This window comes from Pyrgilauda ruficollis, unplaced genomic scaffold (genome assembly GCF_017590135.1).
Source record: "Pyrgilauda ruficollis isolate IOZ18807 unplaced genomic scaffold, ASM1759013v1 scaffold40, whole genome shotgun sequence".
NCBI classification, from domain to species: domain Eukaryota; kingdom Metazoa; phylum Chordata; class Aves; order Passeriformes; family Passeridae; genus Pyrgilauda; species Pyrgilauda ruficollis.
Window position 1 is genome coordinate 9,009,338 of NW_024525490.1, and position 24,837 is coordinate 9,034,174.

At 35.5% G+C, this 24,837-nt stretch overlaps 1 protein-coding gene across 1 annotated transcript in view; it reads left to right on the forward strand.

The window, feature by feature from the left end:
- The window catches only part of ADGRB3 (adhesion G protein-coupled receptor B3), a 439,855-nt gene that overhangs the window by 390,592 nt on the left and 24,426 nt on the right, over positions 1–24,837 (forward strand). The window contains exons 19-25 of the mRNA XM_041477430.1: positions 5,942–6,092; positions 6,665–6,734; positions 11,531–11,597; positions 13,755–13,840; positions 17,338–17,436; positions 17,750–17,921; positions 24,414–24,509. Coding sequence (XP_041333364.1) covers positions 5,942–6,092; positions 6,665–6,734; positions 11,531–11,597; positions 13,755–13,840; positions 17,338–17,436; positions 17,750–17,921; positions 24,414–24,509 — 741 coding nt within the window. The remainder of the gene's footprint in view (positions 1–5,941; positions 6,093–6,664; positions 6,735–11,530; positions 11,598–13,754; positions 13,841–17,337; positions 17,437–17,749; positions 17,922–24,413; positions 24,510–24,837) is intronic.

The window sequence follows — 24,837 nt, forward strand, 5'->3', positions numbered from 1 at the left end:
TGAGTGGTAGAGGTGACAGCTATCAAGGGAGAACTTCGAAGAAAAATAACTCCAAAGGGCAGAAGTTAAAAAGAAGGCTCCATAGACTTCTAGTGGATCACATATAAACAGCACTTCTGTTGAACTCTGCACTTGGGAAAAATAGCAGGCGTTCTGACTAGTCTTCATAAGTAAGTGTGAAAAGAGATTGTAAATGCTTTACTCATAGAGGTGAGTTTTAGAAATACTTTTAAGGTACATCTTGGTAAAAGAGGAGCAGGAACTGAATTTGTTAGTAAAATCTGAAGAAACTTTAGGAGAAAATAGTAAGAAGGATATCAAAAGTGTACATAGAAAGCACAAATGCAGAGAAAAATTACAATTTGAATTGTAAGTTTACTTCCAGATAGACTTATACTGTTGCAGTAGGATACTCTGGTTGTATTGTCAGATAAAAGGACAGATTCCAGAAGAAAAGAAAAACCTTAAATCAAAGTAGCTGAACAAATTATATTGCACCCTAAGACTGGGCACATGAAGTGGTCCCAAAGTTTAGCAACTATTGTGATAATTTGCATATGATACCAAAAAGAAAAGAAAAATAAAATTTGATATTGAAAACATTTGCTGTGAGATTGTCATTCTGTTGATAAAGATGGGAGCCTAATTGTAAAATAAATCAAAGGAACTGCAGAAAGAGCTGGGTCATTTACAGCCAGCTTATATGCTTTATCAGAACCTAGAAAGGCATCTTTCTTGTTGTGGGTAAACAAAATGATTGAGTAGAAGGACAAAAAAATTGAGTGTCCTTAGTTATCACTCATTGTCTTTGTAAGGCAGATCACCTAATTGCTCAAAGATTACTGCTGTTGCACTGCTAAAACAGCTTGCTTTAAAAATCCAAGTAAAGGCTCCCATCCATGTTGTCTTGTACTGCATATAGAATCCTTCTGTATAATAATTAACTGTGCATATCTCATCACACAAATGCAATGCAAGAAATAATTATACTGGGCTATCATGTCAGATATCAGAACAAAATGTAGTGAAGTTAAACCACTTGAGTCTTCAACTGCTAATGACATCAGAAAAGACTTTTAGAAGATCCCTAAGTTTTCCTTTGTGTTATTTAAAAGAAACAGCTTCATAGATGTTGGTTGAAAACACAAATAACATTATTTCTGAACAATTATCTCTACTATGTTGCTATTTTCTATATCTGTATATCCAATTTCCTGAGTTCTTTGCTTGGACAAGTGGTGATAGCAGCACAGTCTGTCAAAAGAAAGGAACATGGGATTTTTTTAAATGGAGTCTTCAAAGCTTTATGGTGTCAGGAACATTAATAATCCTGGAAGAGAAACCTAAAACACTTGAGCTATGATTTCTCAGACATTTAAGATCCTAAGAGTTTCAAATATGTTTGCAACTGAAGAAACAGCCTCTCTTGCCATGTTTTTTCTCATTGCAAATATGTCTCTCTTCAAGAAAACCACTCCTGAAAAGAAAGTTCTTACTTCTTTGTCCCACAGTATCTGAATGTCCATCTGTTTTAACATGTCACTTTACTCTATAAATCAGTATTTAATCTATAATTCAATATTATCTGACCAATATGTTGTGTCCCTCTATTCTGGCAGTCTGCTACTCCTGAGACAAAGACACTGTATTGCCCAAATCAGTCTAAAAATAGATGATAATAAAAAAAAAATAAAATTCAGAATAATAAGCAGCATCTTATTTTATGAATTTACATTTTTTATTTAAAAAAGGGAAAGATACACAGTTTGAGAGTAGATGGCTTAAGAGTGACTAAAAGAAAATAAAATATACAAATTTTGTCACAGAAATACTTTTCTGCTTTTTACTGTGTCCTTTGCATTATCTTTGTTTTGTTTGCTCTTTGTTTCATTTATTCATTATTCTGGTCTTTAGGTGCTTTTTGTGAACTCAGTGCATGATCAGAACATCATAAGAACAGCACCCATTTAATTTATCTCCTTAGGCTTATCTCTGCAGAGAGAAGTCAAAGGCAAAATTCCAATCTCTAAGAAATTTTATTTTTTAAATGCTTTTCTATTACCTCTTATTTCTGCTTCATTAAATAATCTGAGTGAATTTTAGCCATGTTCATTTTGCTACCACCAATACAGATTTCATTTTTCATGTTCGTCTTCAAATAGCTTTGATTTTTATACTGTTTATCAGAATCCAGAGAGAGTCAACAAGTTTGTTGAGGGAAAAAGAGCTGGTTTCAGGGCCAGAAAACAAATCAGGTGTTCTTACTTAACCCTCTTTTCCTTTGTGTGAAAGGTCTATGGCAGAAGACACTGCTGTTAAAAAAAAACAAACAAACACATATTTTTCTATTAAAAAAATACCATTGTTCTTTTAAAAAAACCCAAAACACAACAGCCATATGCTCAAAGAATGTTGATAAATTCTTATTTTGAGGTACATTTATGACCTACATTTTCAGGTCATAAAAAATTTATGTATTCTCTACTTCACTCATTATTATATGAAAATATTAATCATTAGAAAAGGTAGCTTTCAATTTCCATTGTTTTTAGTTTTCTCAGCTGTGCTTCAGTGCACTCATTTGAAGTAGGTGTCTCACAAGTATGAGAGAAGGAAATAATTTGATGCCTGATGTGTGTTCTTGCTTTCAATAGTATATTGTTTATTAAAAAGGGATGAATGGTCTTACTTAGATATTCCATGTAGCTTAACACCTGAGACCCAATTAAAGTCCATGAAACCATGCATTCTGAGGACAGAAAAGCTCCTTCCCCTCTCTTATAAGTAAATATGAGGTGCCAAGAACAAAAGCAATGGGAGGAAGGGGAGGGTTAGAGTAAAAGTTTACTTAATTTCAGAAGCGTGAAGAAATAATGAATAAATTAAATTTAAATTAATTTTGTTGCAGGTTGACAGATCCTCAGCACAGGTAATTAATTCAGTGAGTTTTAATAAACTAGAATTAGAAGCAAATGAGAAACATCTCCTCCTAAAGCAATGGGGAAGATGTGTACCACTATCTCTTGGTGCAGGCAGGCTGACACACTGCAGCTTTGTGAGTGATGGGCCACAAGGTTTGAGTGCTGCTGCTGCATGTGCAGGAAGGTGAGGGGAGGTGGTGGTCCCTGGCCAAGGAAGAAGAGGAGAGAAATTGGCAGTAGTCCATAACTTGGTGAGAAAGAAAAAATGCTAATGCTATACTTTCTAAAATCAGACATATTCAATGGCTCATTTAATAACAACCTTTGGTGAAAATGAATTTTTGTTTCTATTTGGAAATTGACTTGCCAGATGCATTGCTTTTCCAGACAGAACAGCATTGTTTCCTTATTTATTTATCAGAGGGGAAGAATAAGGAAATACATAAAAGCCAGATTTCCAGTGGAGTATTGGACAACTGTGCTGAGCTGGTGGCTGTGCCTGGGAGGGGGCAGTTTTGTTTGCCAGGACTGCTCCTCTTGCAGGGAGGGAAGCTGAGTTCACTGCAAGCACTGCCTGCACATGAACCTGTCATCACAATCCCACAGCGGTTGTTTGGTGATGTTTGCAGGCTGATTTGCATATTTCTGATGGCATGTGATGCAAATACACTGTTACATCAGTGGGACAGACTTACCATTGTTTTTCATTAAAGACCTGTCTGCTGCTCAGAAGAGTTAGATATAATCAGCACTCATATATTCCAGCTCGAGCACAGATCTCTTCTCATAAAACTTGCTTCTGTCTTCTCATTTTCTGCTCAGCATTATCATTAACATTTTCATCACAGTTCTTCTACAGTAGCCATGTCCACATTTGTCTCAGATTATCATCACCTTCTCTTTTTTTTTCAAAATACAGGATAAATTATTAATTAAATCCTACAGTGGACACTCAAGTCAACCATAAAAGTTAGTAGTGTTTGCACCAAAAATATCAGGATTGTTTGTATTTGCTTTATTTATAAGGGAAATAGTATATTCACCTTTTTTTTTTTTTTTTCAGGGCGTGTTTTTACCCATGCAGTTCCTCCATAAAAGATTCTGTACTTTTCCTCAAAAGTAATTTTGTTGTCAAATTCTTCCTCTGAGGGAACTCTCTAGCCCTTGCAAAAACATTGATGGGGAAGCAAATTAAAATTGCATAGTACGAATTCATAATATATGAACAAGCTCTTTAAAGAAAGGACATTTATTAATTTTCTACTGTACTTATTGTGTGTTTCACTGCAGAACTTTCATTTTAAATAAGTGGGGTTTGGGGTATTTTTTTTATATACAGGAAATACTGCTATTAGTCAGACTTCAACTGGATAGATTTTATGAATCCATATACCTTAGGGACATCTAAACATAAGAATTAATGACAAAGCCTAGGATGGAATACCTACTGCCTTTTCAAGATGTGTTGTTTTTTTCCAGATTATATTACTTGTTGTTTTTGGGTTTTTTTAATTAACATCAGTTTTCTTATATATAATTATACAAAACCCCTTTCCTCTGGATTTAAATAGACAATTTGACTCAGGGTTTGAAGACAAAGTGTTTGTCTAGTCTGTAAATTCAAAGCAAGAAAGCATTACATTTTGACTCTTCAAGTGCATAATTTTTTGAAAGTTCAAAGGTTGATGTCAGCTAATGCTAATGTCAGCTGGTATCAGCTATTTATTTAAGACAGCTGTTGGAGTTAACCAGCACAACTGATTTCAGATAAGAATCTGGAAAAATTAACATCACAGAAAATTCAACCCAAAACTTCCAATATTGGAAAGTAATTAGCAATGTAAAAAGTACTAAAAAGCATGGATGGTGTAATACATGGGTGTCGTATATGTCATATCCTTCCTGTCAGCCTTGAATCAGCAATATATGCAAGCACCTATATATAGGTAGGAATGTGCATATTCTCTCCCTAAAGAATTTGCTCAGCTGGGATTTTAGTAAAAGCTCTTGACTAGCCTTAATACAAGGCTAAGCATAAGGAAGCTATTAGATGTGTATGATGCATAAAGAAATAATCATAAAGTAATATCTACGTCTTTCATTTTTTCATGAATTTACCTCATTGATGTTGGGGTGTGAACTGTTTTTCCTTTTAATCTTAACATAATTTTGGCTCTTTAAATTGTGCTAAGGATAAATTGTGCTAGTGATATTCTCAACATTTCTGGTGTGGTCTTGGTTCTGGGGTACAATACAGACTGCATTTTATAGCCTGCTGCTGGCATTTTAAGCAACACAGTGGAGCACAGATCATTTATGCCAAGAAGCTCATTTACGCAAGCTACAATGTCAAGTTTAATTAAGGGCTACAGTGACAAAAGAAAGCCAATTGCAAGTGCTCAAAATAGTTTTCAGATGACAAATGACTGATACCCATAAAAACAATGTCCAGGGCAATTGTTAAGGTTATGATACTTAAACCTGCTTAAAAACTATCCAAAGCAGTATATTCCAAGAGGTTAACATTCTATAAAATTTAAATTTAAAAAATCAGAAAAACAACTTTAAATTTTGTAATCAGGGTCTTTCTTCATGGAGGGAAATAAAATGTAACTGGTAATTAGGAGCATTTATACCCCCACATTTTCTTTGTTCAGCTCTATGTGATTTTTATAATCAGTAATTTTTCTAACTGGCTTACCAGAATGGCTTTATTATGGTCCCTGGTCAAAGTAAATGTGTAGAGAAAAATCTGCTGGCATGATTTATTTTGTGGTTTTTGTCCCTGCTCAGAACACTCAGTGTTTAGGAAAACAAGTCAAAACCTCTTCTGCCTAATCCCCATCAACATTTCTCTCTCTTTCTCTTGCTCTTTGTGGCCACCACATCAAAAAGGGAGAAAAGGGAGAGTTGATGCTAAGGAAAAAGGTCAAGATGATAGAATATGACAACTCTTTGAATTGAAAACAGAAATGAGTGTCCCTAAGTATTCAGCATGAGCTTCTCTTTGCTCCCTGCAGGGCATCTGCACCACAACCACCGCATTTTTACACTTCTTCTTCTTAGCTTCATTCTGTTGGGTTTTGACAGAAGCGTGGCAGTCATATATGGCTGTTACTGGAAAAATTAGGACACGACTCATAAGGAAGCGTTTCCTGTGCCTTGGATGGGGTAAGTCAGTAAAATTGATTTCCTAAGAATCATTGGAATGAAACATTTAATGTAGTGGCAATGTCAAGAATATAATCATTTTCTTGAGTAAAACTGAAAGATTGCAGACAGCATGTTACTAAAACGAAAACTAGGTTAGAAGCCTTTCCACTGTATCTCAAGCTCAAGGTATGCTGGTGTGTATTGTAGCATTCTTTTCAAAATATGTTTTAACAAAATTTTAAAAGATCTTCAGCAAGGTAGTGTAATATCAAGAAATCAAAATAAAACAAGATAGAAACATTCTCTGAATATTCATGAAACCCCTTTCTAGTTAAGACCTGTCAAATGTACCAGTAATTTAGCTACATCAAAGCAGTACACCGTGGGCAGAAAACAGTGTCCTCCTCCCTGCCAGTGCTTCAGAAAAACAAATCCTACAATAGCAATATTCTTCATTAAATAATTCATTCCATGTAAAATTGCCCATTTTGCATTAGCTTGCCCTGTCATTTTTTTGTCGAGGCAGAACAGCAATATTTTACTCAGTATCTGCTGATTATTATTGTTTTGTTTTGTTTTGTTTTTTTCAGGGCTGCCAGCATTAGTGGTTGCAATATCAATAGGCTTTACCAAGACAAAAGGATATGGAACAGCACACTAGTAAGTCAATCTGAAATGATAAACTATGTTTTTAGTTACCAAGATTGTCATACCCGTCAGGAACTGCATAGCACACTCTAAAGGTTCTACAAGTATCCATTCACACCTGGAATTGCCCTGAGAGTGATCCACATAAGAAAAAAGAGAAAACAGCATGCCAGTCTTGAAATGAGCTCAGCCAAGCACCAGGAATCCTAGATTTCATTTGAGATTTTGAAATAGCAAGCTTTTAAGAAACACTGAGCATTAGGTAGACACGTAGACACCTAACATTTATATAGATTTACAAAAGAGAATGTTAAATGTTCTGGGTAGCCTCTGCCAACCTTTAAACATATCCAAAACTGGACTGGAAAGAGTGTCTTTGGGCACCCAGGTTTCTGCACACCAAGCAGGTACCTCGAGTTTTATGCCCCTGAGCAGCTTGGAGCCAAAGCCCTTCAAACATCTCAAAACAGTTCTCCCATCCATCCCCTGTCTCCTGGACACCCTGATCCAGCCCATTTCCTGGACTGTGCTGTATTTGAGAGACAGAAATGAGGAAATTTGTGTGCTTCATTTACATTCAACTAATACAGTACCAGTTTAGCCATCTGGCTGGCTCCGGTGTGTATTTAGCACTTCGGAAAATTAACTCCTCAGAGAGGCTGCCCTTCGATCTTCTGATGAAGAAGGAGCTGAGCCTTCCTCCAGCCAGTGGAGCACTCCAACCATCATTATGTATGCAAGAGTGTGCTTCCTTTGGTCAGCCTGTTTGGAGCTCTCCTCACGTTGCCTAAGAAATTGAGTATGCATCTGGACAGAAAGAGGAAATATGACTCTGTAGACTGGTAATGAGGGCATTCATCAGCAATGTGGATGAGTTAGGTCAAGTCCTCACTTCAATGAATATTTAATTATTCCCCTCAGCATCATCACTGGGTGAGATCAGGATTCCCACTCCCTTCCCTGTATGTCTCACCATCTTGGCACTCGAGATCTGGGTGGGTAAGAATACAAAACCAAACCTCCTCCTGAGTTCTGGCTCCAGCCACAAAGCTCTGTAGTTATAAACTGTGACAACGTGCATCTTGAGTTTTTTTAATGAGGAATGTCTTATGTAACTGAAATGCTTAATTACACTTTGAGCTGGCAAGGGCAACAGTGGTCTTAGTCCCCTTTTCAGTGCTATATTGAGAACCTACTCCTCTGAATTCTTTTTTTACTATGTACTCACCTTGCTGGATTTTTTTTTTTTTTTTTTATTATTTAGTCCTTGAGCCACAACTGGAAAACATTTAGGCTGTGAGAATTACAAATCACTAAATAAGGATGTCCAGACCCCCACTGGGGATGTAGCTCTGTCCCTTGCAGGATTAATCCCATTACATTTGCTCTACTGAAATCATTCATGTGTGAGTACTTGCTTTAGTTAACATTTCTTCCTTCTTCCTTCCTGGGCTGAGTGCATTTTTAAAAGAGGATATTCTGAAATATTCAGACAAAGCAACAAATCATTCATTAAGAGTAACCTGGAAAATAAAAAAGAGCAGGTCCCTGTACATGTAACAGTTCTTCTCCCAGGATCCAAATCCAGCTGATGTTGTACTATGAGAGAAAAGACCAAATGAAGGCTTACAAGGGACAAATAGATCCACAATTCAGCTTTCTCATCTTATTTGCAAATACATTTTCTTGGCAATTGACATGAGAATTACATAAAGAAAACAGTGAAAACAAGGAATGGGGATTCCTCCTCCATCACCAGCTGATATGCTGTCCCACTCCAGAAGGCAGCAAAGAATTGTGTCTCATGACAGCTGTTGGGCAGTGTAAAAACAGAGCTCCTATCCTGCTCCTCTTACCATAACTAAAGCACTTGTGGAAGTTTTTTAATTGCTTACACTATATTTTGCCTAATTGGTTGCAATCAATTATACACATGCTGCTATCAGAAACACACCCAGTTGCAAACTATTCATGTTCTTGAAGATGTTCATTTTAAGAACATTAAAAGTGAAAATTAAGGAATTTATTCCAGTTCCACAGTCCCACACCTGAAAAGATTCATGGAAAAGGAGAAGGTCCAATAATCTTTGCAGCACCTCTCAGTTCTCCATGTATATGTGTTATGAGAGTGCTTGAATTGTTCACAATGGAGCCATTTCTGTCTGATCCTCAGTTTCTCTGATTTCTCTTTTTATCTGAGTCCTAATTATTAGACAGTTATATTTCTGTATTTTTTAAACTACAGAAGAAAAATATTTCACCTGGACAGTTGTAGTGATAGAGATACAGGGATAGAAATAGAGCCTGAAGGGATTTCCTAAAAATAATTTAAAAACCCACAGAGACAAGTTTTTAGATATTTCAGGTTATCTGAAAAAGATTCATGTGTCTGAAAGCTTAATAGCTTTTTCCATCCATTTCTCTACTAAATATTGTTGCTATCTCTTTTCAGACAATCAGAGCTAGGAAAGCATCACTACTAAAACTTACAGTTAATAAACCTGCATGAACTGCTCATGGTAACATACAGTGCCGATAAATTCCAGGAATTTATTGTAGCAGCAAAAATTAAAGTTCTGTCATAGTCATACTCTTGCCATGCTCTCTTAAGAGAAGGAACCAATCTCCTGGAGAGTATCAAACATCTCACAAAATGTACAGGACACAGGAGCAAATGTACAGATGCTTCATCACTCAGCAGAATTTTATGGTCATCTAACATGGTCCCATAAAGCCACCAGTGGCTGCTCTTAACACTAATCAATTTATATGGCTTTCTGCTATGTGCACATCAGGGAGAAAGAAGAGAACATGAGAGCAAAATAAAAACAACTATAAAACACAGGGGGGAAAAACTATCAGAGCAAAGAAAAAGGAGAAGAAAAAACTAGTAAAAAATCAACAAGAATTGCCTCATGGTGTAGGAAGGCACCTGAAAATCTATCTGCAGTCAGTCTTCAACAGAAGAAGATGGAGGAAAATTTCATTTCAGTCATCAGCTAGGAAATGTTGAATATATTGCAGTAATGATGTCACACACTGGTGAAAATCTAGACTGTTGAAAATTCAGATTGTGTAAAAATGAGGTTAAGTGAAAAAAAGGACAACCTCTACATTTTTTCCCAGCTCTGCCTCTAAGTGGAAATCACTTTTGAACAGCCATTTTACTTCATATCATGGAAAAGAGAAGGAAACATTTTTCCTTTGTCTCAAAGTGTTTTGTGGTAGAAACATATATTTTTTATTTAGGGAAAACTCTTCTTGACCCTTTTTTCAGCACAGGTAACTGAAGTTATTTGCAAACTACAATACATCAACCATTTTTATGAACTGCTGTTTCTGTCTCCCATAGACATGAAAATTTTAATTACAAGTCCTAATTACTCTAAGTGGTCATCTCCACTAAGTTTAAAAGTTCATACTGGTAAGGAAGTGCACTATGAATACATTTCCCCCTCTCAGAAGTCTGTGTTCCCAGACTGACAATAATAACCTAGCTTTTGAAAAAATAGTAGGAAAAACTGCATAAAATTTTGAAAGCATTTTTCTTTGACATTGCAAAAATAAATTGAACATTAGTGTTGTAGGTGGTTTTTGAAGCAGGATGTAAAATGGCTTGGCATGTACTACCTTTTTAACTGTGAAGCAGATAGGAACTATTTGCATCCTTTTATCATTCCAGAACTTAGCACACTGGTGCTGTTGCATTCATGTGACAGTTTTCACATGGCTTCATTGCAATGGAAAACGCTTTTGTTCCTTGCAGTTAGAATACCAGCCCTAACAGATCATTAATATTATGGTGTGCTTGTATTTTACTTGGTTTTGGAAAGTACAAAAGCATTACTGGAAAATAAAGAAGATATGCGTGATACTGATATGAATGTTTCTGGATATGAAATCCAAGTAAATTATTTGAATGTATATGTGTGGAGTTTCCTTATATGTAGGTGTGATCATGCATTCAAATAAACATGCTGTTCTTTGAATGTGTAATCACTGGGAAAATAGCACAGCTGCATTTACTTCAGTGTATGAAGCTCCTGTTCTTTTGCAGATATGAAAAGCTTTACATCATAGTATATAAAATATTTAGAATTTGATTCTGAAAGTGCTCTGTGTTTGGAAATCTAATGGTTTTCAGTGAAAGCTCTGATGCAGAATGACAAATTCTTTGAGATTAGGAGGTCTCCGGAAAATACAGTTTTCAGATGCTTTAACATATACATTTAAATTGTTTGCAAAATATTAGAAGAAATACCGAACAGATCATATATCATATACGATTTTTCTTTAATGGAGTTATTGTCTTTAAGGTGTAGTTCTAATAGCAATTATTAAATGACAGGATATGCAGAAACCTGTTTTTTTCTGAAGTTCCATATTATGGGTGCTTGACTATTTAATCACTTTTAAGTATAGAACTATCAGATATGGTAAGCTAGAAATGTTTCTAGATGCCTATTTGGCAAGGTCTGTTCAGTTAACTCGTCCTACATGACTAGAGGAGATTCAATAAATATTTGCAAACTTATTTTCTGTTGTGGTCTTTATACATTTTGGCCATTTCAGTTTATGTATAACTAATGTTAAAGATTTTGAAATGTTAACCACTGGTAATGGAAATATCTTTCAATTCTATCTTTCACTATCTCTACTTCTTCATATCAACAAAGCAGTTCTTTTTTGTGTGTGCATATGAACCTCATACATCAGAAAAATATGCTGTATTAATTATTAATGCTCTCTTGACAGTATGTTATACTTATTTTTAATTTGTGTTAGTTCTTCTCTAATGTTCTTTCCAGCTGCTGGCTGTCTCTGGAAGGAGGGCTGCTTTATGCTTTCGTTGGACCTGCAGCTGCTGTTGTCTTGGTAAACATTAATATAATTCCCACTATTTTTGTATGAAATGATAGAAAGTGCTATGTCCATTATAAAAGTTTAGGTATACAGCAACATTGCATTTTGCTGTAAATACCGAGATCATTGCTGTTTAACATGCCTTCAGTATTTTGAATACATGATTCATTTGATTATATCAGTTCTTTATACCAATTATCTCTCCATGTTTACACGGTAAGCTGTGAAAGAATAATGTACTGATTAGTGGCACAGAAAACTTGTTACAGGCATCACTGAGTTATTATCAGCAGCATCTACGCAATTGTCACTGCCTTGTGAAACTCAGTGACAGTCTTGATAGAGTGCTGCTTGGCAGTGGATTGCTGTGCCAGCAAAAGCAACAGAAGGAGTGGAACCTGCCAGCAAGTTCTCCATGGCTACTGTTTTTGAAGGCAAAGAAAAAATTGTCATAGCTGGGAAATGTTACTCATTTGTGTATTGATCTTCCACACCTCTGGACATGCATTTAGGTGTAGGATTCATTTCTGCCTAATTGTAGCTAGCTGCAATGTAGATTTCTGCATCTAAGTCAGTAATCCCAGTCATATTTCAATGTCAGTGAAGAAAAATACATACTTTTAGAGATCAAACTATCAGAAGTATTTCAGCTGTCTACTTCAGGTTAAGATAAATTACATCCCTACCTGTGCCATCGGCTATCAGACATCTGCTCTGCAGTCTGTATGGATTTTTTTACAACAATTTATTAAGCATTTTTCCCTTACAGATTTTGAATCTAATTCTTCTTCCCACTCCAGAAATTTTATGCTGTGATAACTCTATCAGCACTGGTTATTTCTGGTTTTCTCTTGTAAAAGAGAATCAGTCTTATTAGTCATCAAAGATAAAGCTATTCATCTACGGGAATTTTCCTGAAATGGATGTTTACTACTCCCATAGAGTTTGTCTCATCATTGCCTGGAGTCAAGCCAGGATCCTTTTGTACAACTCACAGTCCCTGTCATGGTAGAGGAGCCAAGGATGTTTACAAAAAGCCAGTTATAATTTTCACATGGAAGTAACTGTATGTTCTCTGTTTAATTGGCAAGTCTTTGTTCGGAGATGTTGGAAGTTCACAGTCGCAGTTTGCCCTGCCATTAGCTGGGAGCTGTGGAAAGGAGCTGTTCCATGCAGCCACTTGAGCCTAAGTGTTTGAAGCCAAGGAATTATATAACACCAGCTGAAAAATGTTAATGCTGAAAATAAAGTTGAAAAAGAATTGGCAGGGCAGACTAGCAACAATTAGGTATTTTGGCACGGGTTTTGAAAAACCAGTTTGAAAGGAAAAAAAGGATTTTCCTTCTTTAATAAATTAAAAAAAGGAACATTCGTTTAATAGAATCAAAAATTGGTATTACCTATTTGTAGGGTCATGCAGAGATAGGTTAATAGAGTTCAGTTCGATAATACAAATGGATAATAACAGTCATTAAGTTGTCCATTAAATGCCATTAATATGTCCATTAAGTGCCAAAGTCCGACAGCTAAAATATTTGAATTTTTTTTAGGTTAGATCTTCAACCCATGTGTGTGGTCATTACACCATTTACTTTGTGGGGCTAAACAGACATCCCAGGAATTTATCTAGTCCACAAAAATAGTAAATTGCAGCCAAACAAGGCTCAAAACTGAAATTTTGGTGAATGACATAGGGAGTGATTTAGATGCAGGAAGATAGAGAAAACCACAGGCAGGTTTCCATAAGTGGGAACACTCACATGGGCCATAAATGTTTAAAAAGGAACTATGCTCTGACTAGCTCTTGTCTGTGCAGAGAGCTCAAATTGCAGTAGTTTTCCTGGAATAGGATATATATTGGTGCAATTAAAACTGACAAAATACCAGATTTATATTACTCAAGCTTTTGGCCATCAGATACGTCCACATATATAGCTTGATACCAGGTGTAATTCAAGGTCCCAAAACGAGCCTGTTGCAGTGTGTGTGTGTATGTCACCTTTTTGTCACAGCCTTTTGATCTGTTCAGGGACGTTGCTACACAATTTTTTGAAGGAATGCTCAAAAATGTAAGAGGAGGCATTTTGCTGACCTGTAATACAATACAGCCAGGATACAATATTTTATTTTAGGCACTGAAAGATCAACTGTTTGTTTTCTGTTTGACAGGTCAACATGGTGATTGGCATTTTGGTATTTAATAAACTTGTTTCCAGAGATGGAATCCTAGATAAAAAACTCAAACACAGAGCGGGGTAAGCAACAACTGGGTTATTTTAAAGCATATTAAAATTTTAGCACCAGTTTTCAATTACAGATATTCAACAAGAATTCTTTTGATTGTGCTGTGTACTTTTATATCAATGTCACAGTGTTTCTAACAGATTTCATTAATCTCAAAAGCTGCTGTTATATTATCCTGAGGGAATGCAACGGAAAAAAACTAAATATAACAAAGCATAAGTACAACAGTATTAAGTTAATAAGAATCAGGATTTACAAATCTGAGCAGAGGTTTCACAAGATGGTTACGTGTGTAAAGCTGTTGCAGTTAGGATAACAGTTTTGTGAACTATGTGTACTGAAGGAACTGATTATTTTTGTCTAGCTTTCAAATTTAATTACTATGGCAAGAAATGTTGTTCATTTGTGTTAATAATTATAAAATGTATTTTACAGCAATATACCCCTTACATAGGTCAATGTTCTTCTGCCATTTTGACTACATTAAGAATTTGCCTTTGTTCTTGTATCCACATAACATGTACACAGGTGTATTTTCTAAATTAGTGTAAAAGAACATTGCTGGAAAAAAATCCCCATAGTTTAAGAGTTAAAAAAGGAGAAAAAAAAAAGGTAAATGTGTCTCATTGATTATTTACTTGTATTTATGCAAAAATTATGTTTTTTATCAAAATAAGAAAAGATTATGACAGTGGTGGTATCAGAAACTGTTCTACTGTGGGTGATAATGAAGTACTGCAGCAGCAAACCTAGATTCATTGCATATTGGAGAAAAGTATTTCACAACTGCATCATCAACTTCCCAATGCTTATGAAAGTGTATTTAAACTTTGAATAATTATTTTTTACGGTTGTATTTTCTGGTATTGTATTTTGGCCCAGGATGTAGTTTAACTCCACCAATATCTGTGTTTCTAACAATGATAAATGATAGTGTTTTCGTTTTTCTGTGTATTACTGCTATGGGCAAAGTTATTGCAGATTCACTTTTAATTATTTTAAAATTACATTATTACCTGTAACTAACAGTAGCATTCCTAATAAGTTTGATGTGTACATTTATAATAAATACTTTAGCTTGTGTGATTTGCATTTCATATTAATGTAATCAAGTGTTTCAGTTTTCAGTTCTTCCACCATCATTTTGACAAACATGTACCAAACCCTGTATTTTTATTTTTTCTGTTTCCCTCTGTTTTCATTAGAAAGTATTCATTTCATAACCTTACTTTTGTCTGCATTGCTCCATCAACATTCTGAACTCTGTAATAACACTGGTGAAATCTAGAATATTATAAAACTGCCCAAATTGTTTCAAAAGTAGCAATGACTTAGTAATCACCAATTCAAATTCACATATCCTCTTATTTCAGTGATATAAGGAGCTGGGACAGCCACAGGTTTGGCTTTGTAAATTTTGTAAGGATATTCAAACTTAGATTTAACTGCTTTTCTTTTTTTCTCCTCAGCTACTCTGTTGTAGGCTATGGAAATCTATTTGCTTATACTTTATTTTCTTGATGAAACAAATAACTTGCTTTCTAATTGTGTGACTTAGTAAAGAAATATTTTATTTTAAAACAATCTATCTTTAAAATAAATGGATAAAGAATCACAGATTGTTCTGTTAACCCAGCTATTTTTGGAAAAGATGTAGATATCCTAATAAGAAACAATCTTAACTTGTGTGATTATGAGATGGTGGCTTAGCAACAGCATTCCTTGATACTACTTGGCAGATGACATCTCTTGAGTCTATCCTTGAGGCATAGAAATTTGTTCATCATTTGATCTCCTCTGGAAAGGTGATTGTCATTCATTCCTCAAGTATCTTGCCAGCCATTCTCAGGAAGGCAACTTCATTCTTCCTGGCAAACATTGAACTTACATTTGTCAAAAGTTCAGTCAAAAGTTCAGTCCTAGGATTTAAAACAAGTGAATGGGGAAAATATACTAACTCCAAATGCTTTTTATCACCTTAATAAGCAAATGGAGAATCAACAAGTGGGAAAAAATATGCTGATGGATCTCATTCACAACCTCAATCCTTTTAATGGTAAAAGAGGAAGCATATGCAAATACCCAGGCTGAAAATTTACATTTTGTTTATACACACATTAAGTTCTATTATTTTTTGCAAGATCCAGAGCAGTTTTGTAGAGGTAAAGAGAATAATCCAGTCTAATAATGCTGAAGTACTGCTAGGCAAAGACAGAAAGTAGTTTCACAAGCTTAGTTTATACTTACCCAAGGCATTTTTCTAGTTCATTCTTTAATCTATATTTTTAATTGGTCCCCGTTGATGTGGGTTCACTGAGTTATTTTCTCACCCCAAAATCATCTTATAAAAGATCTTGGTTCTCACTGGTTTCTTACAGAAGAAACTGCCTTTTTATGGGAAATATACTTTGCACTTTTTAATGGAAAATGTTCATTTGGTTTTTCAAAGTGGAAAACACTGGAGTTCAATGTTGTTTTGGACAATATGTTAAAGTCTTGTGATTGCTGGGTTTGGCAATAGCAAAGAGTTCAGTTGGTTGAAATATCTGGGAAAAACCCAAAACTGTTACTTATCTTCACCATGTTGACCACTTTCCAGCTGGGAATAAGTAAAACATCCTTCCTGTCAGCTATGTCACATCTTATTCAGCTATGATTGCTCCCATTTCTGATAGCAGAAAGAGAAGGAATAGGAAAAATATTTATATCGTTGATTTGAGAAGCTGATTGCATGCTGTATGGAAAACTTAAATTCCAGGTTTTGTCCTTTAACTCTTCTGACAGGTGCAGAGGTACAATTGTCTATACAAAATGCTTTGAGCTTAATGCTTGTGTATTGTGTTTTATTAAAAGGCAAAACAGGTCCGCTTATTTAGCACCAACCCTTTTTTAGTACCAACTGATACTTATTTCATCAGATTCCATATGTTTCAAGCCCTGTATTCAGACCTTCATGTGACATGAATAAAATCATTTCAGATATTAGTGGGCTGTGCAGGTCACTAGTGAAAATCTGTCTATGCAGTATGGACGTACTGATTTGAGGCTTGAATAAATTTTTCAGTTTTCTTTCCCTGTTAATGTTCTGTAATGGTCCATATTTCACACTTCTCTTCTAAGTAACCTCTACTCTTTCTCAAGCACGTTTGGATGCAACAGTCTTTCATCAGGTCTGAATAGAGGGATTTCACTTTGTGTGTCTATCCTAGCACGTGCTTATGTTTACTTCAGTGTACTGAGCAGTTTTTGATCACATTTGGGGCCTTTTTTAGACTAAGTGGAAGAATTAGAGTTTGCATGAAATTAAGCCCCATAACATTAACATGTAAAGCTAACAGTAATGTAAAGTACGAAATACAGTTTTGCAACAATATAGAGCATTCATCTTGAATAAGTCTACTTACTTTTTCTGCATGACGTCATATTTAAAAGCTAAATTTCAGTAGCAACGTTTTTTGGTGACAATTCAATATTTTGTTCTTTTTGTGGGTGTTCTGTTTGTTTGCAGTCAGATGAGTGAGCCTCATAGCGGTTTGACGCTCAAATGTGCCAAGTGTGGAGTAGTTTCAACAACAGCTTTGTCAGCCACCACCGCCAGTAATGCCATGTTAGTCCTGATCATTTACATCTTCTTGTTACAAATCTTATACAGTGCATGTGAGACAATAGTTTGATGATGACAACTGTGTTTGCTAACACTGTATAAAGTGCTAAGCACATTTAAATACTTCTTAAAAACATTGCAAATGTGTTTATTAACTGAATACAGGATATTCTTTAGAACGTAAAGTACAACTGTTACATTCTCGTCTATGATTTTCAAGTTAAATTGATAAAATGACATCCTTAAATATGTTTTATTTAATGGTAGGCTTTTAATATTTTTTTCAATATGCTGCTTTTCTCTTTTTTTTCCATAGGGCATCCCTTTGGAGCTCCTGTGTGGTGTTGCCACTTCTAGCACTGACTTGGATGTCTGCAGTTCTGGCCATGACAGACAAAAGATCAATATTATTTCAGATACTTTTTGCAGTATTTGATTCATTACAAGGCTTTGTTATTGTCATGGTCCATTGTATTCTCCGAAGGGAGGTGAGAAATGACTTCCCAGTTTTCCAAAGGGCTGTGCTCCTGTTAATCCCTCAACTGCTCTTTGATTTTATATACAGCTTGCTCTGCAGAAATATATTTCATGGAAAGAGAAAACTAATTTATGGTGAGATGCATAGGAACAAGTGAAAGAGAAAAAGAGAAAAAGGGAAAGAGGGGGAAGACAAGTTAATTTTCCAAGTGCAAAATATCAGTATAAAATTTCACCAAGTTAATTCAAGGTGTCTTTTAATCAATCCTAAGTACAGTTGATTTCTAAGTGTTAGTCTTTCCAAGTGAGTACAGGAAAAGACAAACATGAATGCCCTTCTGAAGACCAAAAGCTATAGATTTTTACACTCTCTAAAGCAGGATCAAATGCAACATTTTTTCAGCTTATACTGTCCCTGAAAGAGGGCACAAGGAGGTGATGTGTTATGTTGGAGAAGATCTACCATCTCAGATCTACAAACTCAGGTATATACTAAAGTTACGGAGACAGCAAGGATGAAGACAGATGAGTGCTGTGAGAACAGCAAGGATAGCAATACCCTGGCCTGCCCTTCACAGCTCAGTGCCACCTGCCACAGGATTAATCACCACTGAAATCTGATGACAAAGCTCCAACACAAGTGCTCTTTAATCTGGCTCTGGTGACGGCTTCTCTAACCTGCCTAACCTGCTAACTAACCCCACGTTTTATTGAGATGGGTTTGAGAGCAGTAGTGCAAAACTTTCTTGGCAGGCCTGTGGTAATGGGGCCCTCCATCGAAAATGAGCAGGTGGAGCTGGACTGGAGAGTAGTTCCTGGTCAATGGGCACACCTATTTGCTAGTCATTTATCAACTTCAGGATGTTTACCACACCAGTAAATACGATTATAATGTCCAGCATGTTTCCCTGGGATGGACAAGAGTTATTTCAAAACCTCAGGACTAAAAAATAACCAAGGAAGATGTTTCAAGAAAGGTTTATTGTCAATGCTGAGTGAGGAATCTCACACAGGGGTTTCCCTTTTCACCTCTTGACACCCTTTAGACACTGAAATTCAGTACATTAATGAAAAATAATTATGAGTGACATAATTTATTCAATTTTTTCAGCATTGTGCCACTTTGCATGAGATTTATATCACTGTCCTTCACAGTATGCATATGTGATTATCTTACCAAATAATGAATTTTTCAATTTTAAAAGAAAAAGTCAGTGTCTTGCAAAAATTAGCACCTTACATTGTGCTGATTCTTCCTCACTTTAATCACTCTGTTAGGAGCAGTGAGCTTTTGTATTTCTTGGTTTATCAGCTCTCATACTGGAAGGGGCTTACCTCATTTAATACCTTTTCTTTTTTCTTTGTTTGACTTTTCCTTTTGTTCAGGATAAAAATATTCTAAGAGATAATACTCAAGAAAAATCTATTTTATGTAGAACTGTCTTGCAATCCCCTTATTTTCTTCAGCAATTTCTTTCCCAACATGATTTACATCTGGGAAAGAGGGTAGTCTCATCTGTAAATCTGAAAGCACTCATTTCATATATTCTTTTAGTATAATGATAAGACACTGCATCTATTTTCAGTAGAAAGGATAGTGGTTTCATACTGGATTTCCTCTCTGTGAAATTTTTGTATCCACTGGGATTTATTAATTAGCCTAGAAAGGGCATACAACCTCCCAATTACTGTCCTAGTTAATAATTTTTGTTTTAAAATATATACCTTTTGCTCAAGGTTGCATGTGAAACATTCAAAACTAAAGCAGTATGAACATTATCTTTCACAGAGTCATAGAATACTGTCGGTAGGAAGAGACCCATAAGGATCACTGAGTCCAACTCCCTGCTCCTCACAAAACTACCTAAAACTAAACCATATTACTAAGAGTTGTCCAGATACTCCTTGAACTCTGACCGTGGCTTGGAGCCATGACCAAGTATGTTCTAGTGACTGACCACCATCAGGGCAAAGAACCTTTTTCTAAAGTCCATTCTGAATTCCCCTGTTCATTTCTTGTCCAGATGTTCTAATTCCATTTCCTTCTCTTGTAGTTCCATTTTCTTGTGTCTTTTGTAAGGATCCACAGAGGCTGAAACATACATCTGGTTATCAATCATTGATTTTGTCAAAAAAATACCAAAATCTACGAGAAATTCTTAATATAACTTAGCATAGCACAGTATAAAATAAAATTTAAAAAAATAATAAAGCAGCAGTTAAACTTGCATCAGTGCAGTAATGCAGGAGCTTATTTGAAAAAAAATGTATTTTGACTGTTGATGAAAGATTAAAATCAACAGATACCTTCCAACAATGTCCTAAGTCTTGAATTAAAGATGGATTTCCTATTCTAATGACAGCTGTTTGCTGCAAATTCTTCATTCCCAGGGAATGGTTCACTAATGCTGAACATCTCATAGAAACATTCCTGTCTGACCATACTCACAGCTAGAACTGTGGTGATTGCGATGGAATTAGTCTTTTCTATATGTAAACTCAGTTTCCAAATTCTTAGGATACCTTGACTGGAACCACTTTTAGCTCACTGTTTCTAATGTAAGCATTATGCAAAAATATTGGATTATAAGTATGATTCTAGAGGAATCTTTTCTTTAGGTTTATGTGTTGGAAATCAGCTAGTTATGGTTTATTTTGTCCACTCCTTGTTTAGCAAAACACACACACACACACACACACACACACACAGACACACACACAAACACACATATATAAAATAACTGCAAAGAGTCATTACTCTGTTTAACAACTAATAGAAGTTGCCCCAGCAAGTCAGTCTGAGCAGTTACACATCGCAGTTCTAACATGAAAATTCTAGAAAAAAGGCATTTTATAAAGCAGTGAAATAATATATTTACATGATGTTTTTAAAAAATTACCTCATGGGAAGTCTTCCCAGTGAGACCCAGAAAGCACCAAGGTTTGATAAGGTTCTGCCTTATCAAAATAGAGGAGAATGTTTCTTCTTCAGCTATGACAACTTAGGCAGAAGTAAATGTACAGAGACAGCTTATTCACTAATCAGCAGATTATCTCCAGCCAAAATGATGATAGTGGTGTTGGTGGAAGACAAAGAAGCCTAGATATATTGCTGATTGAACTCTATTTGACAGAACACAATTGCAAACTGGTCAAAACACTTGAGGAATTAATTAAGGCACTATTTTTCATATGTTCATAGAAATTTTCTTAAGAAGCAAAAAGAAGTAAAAGTTGATGCACTTGAATCAATTTTAATTCCAAACTTACTTGGTTCAGTTTGTAGCAGCAAAGTCATAGGTGTCTACCACACAGAAAGAAATAAAAGTCCAGTAAGTTATGTTTCAGTCTGACTCTTGGAGTCTGGCTTTCCAGCTCCAGAGACCCTCAGGTGAGTACAGGCCAAGAGAGTGGGCAATGCCATCTTTGCACTGCACATGGTGCCTCCCAGCTGAAAGAATAGTCTGGTACTTTCGGTTGTCTGCAAAAGCATTTAGCTCTGCCAGTGCCTGTCAAGGAAATCCTGCCAGAATATTTGTCACTCTTGATGACAGCTAGAAAGCTATCTCAGTTATAGGCTATAAGATTGATCTAATATTTATAGCATACCAGCACAGGCAAAACAATAATTCTGACTGTCAGGGGGGAAAAAAATCTGGGGAGGAATATATATCCATAAAATTCAAACAAAGAGGACAGCCCTGCTTTAGTATGCCTTTATTGTCATTACATCACAAAAAGAGACAGACTTCTACAATTATATATAAAAGCCCCTTTTTTTTCTCTTAGTTGTATTTATATAAAGTTAAATTATGGAAATATTTGTGACTTTCTCTAACACACTGTATTGAAGACCTTTTGTGACAGGAGCTGCATTAGGAAGCCAGGGATTTTCACCAACTGAGATGTACAACTGGAAGAGGACTAAGTGATGTGTCATCTATTTCTGTCCATCATCAATTCAGTGTCTTTTGGAACGACATTAAAACTTTCTATACTTCTATTTCCTAACTTCTAAAAATAATAGGATACTTTTTAAACATAAGACCTATCATAGACAATTTGGAAATTTTGGAAGAAAAATGCAAAGTGGTTAGATAATATTGCTTCATTTTGCCTTCTTAGCCCAGAGAGCCTAGAGTTGTTCTTTTTTTTTCCTCACCTTGCTGTTTAAGCACCTAATTGGACATTGGAAGATGGCGATGGATGTGTCACAGAATGATACAGGGATCAGCGTTGAAGCTTATCTATCTCAGCAAAACAGTTTGCCTGATCTGCTTGAACACAGGATGCTTTAAAGCTGGTTTGAATCACACTTAGTAACTTATGTTAATGCTGGTGATGGGAGGAACCCACATGTAATTTTTTCTTTAGCTGTGCTCTGCGGAGTAGAGAGCATTTGGATTAAATTCATCGTTGGCGTCTAGAGCCCACATTTCAGAATTGCAGGAGAAAAATAAAAAGTACATGAGTAGGGCAAGGGTAAGTTATAAAAGCTTGGAGCTGGTTACTGTTGCTAAGGAAACTACTTCCTTGGTATCTGCACGTTCATCACATCTGTCTCTCCTTCTCTGCCTGGCTCTAAGAAAATCTTGTATACTGATGTTAAAAGGCAGGGGGGAAAACAAGATTATGTTTCAAAGTAAAATGTAAAGACAGCACAGTCTTTACATACTCAAACAACAATTTTGAACAAGCAGTCCAGAAGAGTAATCTGGTATTTAGAAAGTTCAACCATTTTGATTCTGACTTGAGTGAGGACATCTAGAAATTGAAACATATGTCAGTATCCTGGATAATGCTACATTTTACATTCTGTTAACATGTTCGGATCATATGCTGCTTGCACCTTAGAAGCATTGTAAGAAACACGCACATTTAAGAGGATTCTAAAATCAAGATGCACTGCTTTAATGTAGAAGGTACTGAAAGTATGAAATGAGATTCTTGAGATCTCTAGACCTATTAGAACTGGAGAACCTCCATGAACAACGAGTCCCAAAACTTAGGAGGCCCATTGTACAGAGTGCAGTGAGATAAACAGTGTGTTCTGAAGTAACAATGCTTTGGGGTCAAGCATCATGTACCTGGAGATGAGATTCAGCACAGCTGGGGATGCTTTGAAGGAAGCATTTTTTATTATATTTTTTTTGTCAAATCACTGTGCCAGTGCTTATCCAAGAGTATAAAACTCTGAAGTGTGACCTAACTTCAGCATTGATAAAGTGAGAGAAGACTTGGATTAAATTTGCAGCAACTGGGAGATGCCAAATTAAATTAACATCAAAAACATGGAAAACCAAAGCAAGTGTAGTGACCTAAAATCACAATCTGAATTTCAATACAGCACACTTTAAATTACAACATGTGGTAAATCTTGATTGAAATCAATCCAAACCTTCCCACCTTGTTTCATTCTTCTTTCAGCCCTATTTTTGGCTCCTTCCACTTGCAAGAGTCACTTACCAAGACTGCAAAGCACTCCTATTCATTTAAGGGTTGAGGCCTTTAAAAAATTGCTTTCTATTTAGAATGTTTTTTAATTTCATTTTTGCTTTTGTGATAGCTTCTAAACAACTCACATTAGAATATGATACATTTAAAGGGGACAGCTTCTCACCAGCAACAATTTATGAATTATCTTCTTCTGCTATTCACAAAATGTCCATGAGTAGAAGACAATTTTATCCCTTTTAATTGTTCTGAATAAGACATCATGTAATTTTTACAGATAATAAATGGAATGTAGTTTTTTTAGGCATTTCATTCATAGTACTCTTATATTTGAACAAGAATTTGGATCGCGAAACCAACTCCCTGTTTCCCAAGTCACATCTTGCTTTTGTACTTTCAAGAAATCTGTGTATGTGCAAAAAGTCCACTTTTCTTCGTGTGCTCTCATTGAAGAGAATCTGGAGAATTTTATTCCTAGAAGAGATGCATTAGATTCCCTATATATGGAGCTAAAGATTATTATTGGAGTCAGTAATATCTTTCAAATAGACTTATACTTTAAAGTACCATTAGGAGATTACAATAATTGTTAAGAACCGATTTCAATAACTGTCTGATTACAATAAGTGTAAAGAATTGTCTTTCAAGAATCATACATTTATCAAGAAGATACACTTTTATCTTGCAATGGTTAGAAGTATATCTATTAATCTTGTTGTCAGATGTCTACCAAAGTGAATAAGAAAAAGCCAAATACTATCACCAAGACAAATGTGGCTTAAATACTATGTAATCACTGTCTAGTAGCTAATTCTGGCTGTACATAAAACTAATTCTGTAGTCTCAATGTGATAAACTGACAAATTTATAGCAGCCACAAAGTATAACAAATGTATGAAATGACAGACATAGGCATTTATATTTGTTGCCTCTGATTTATGAAGTGGGCTAAAGAAAAGTCATGCATCATATTCCATATGATTTAATTTAATCTCTACTAGGAGTCTATGATGTTACACAAGAATCAGTATAAGATATTTTTTTCACAGGTTCAAGACGCTTTCAGATGTCGGCTAAGAAATTGCCAGGATCCAATCAATGCAGATTCTTCAAGTTCTTTTCCTAATGGACATGCTCAAATCATGGTTAGCTTTTATTTTCTTCTTTGCCTATGAATTTAGTGTTCCTAACAGAAAGAAAAACTTACTCTACTGTATGTGGCAAGTTTACATAGCTGAAACATTAACACCTAAGTGAAAGACTGTTTAGGTTTTCCTCTGCTTGCTTAAATATCTTAGCTAGTTTTAAATTGTTGGTGTGATTGTTTAGTGGAGCACAGTGACTTAGTATTTTCTATCCGTGTTTTTTAGGACAAAAGAATCTTATATAAGAGAATAAAAACCAATTTAATAATATATTGTGACTTTTTCTAGTGTTGGTGTATTTCCAACCCTAGAGTGTTGGATAAGAGTA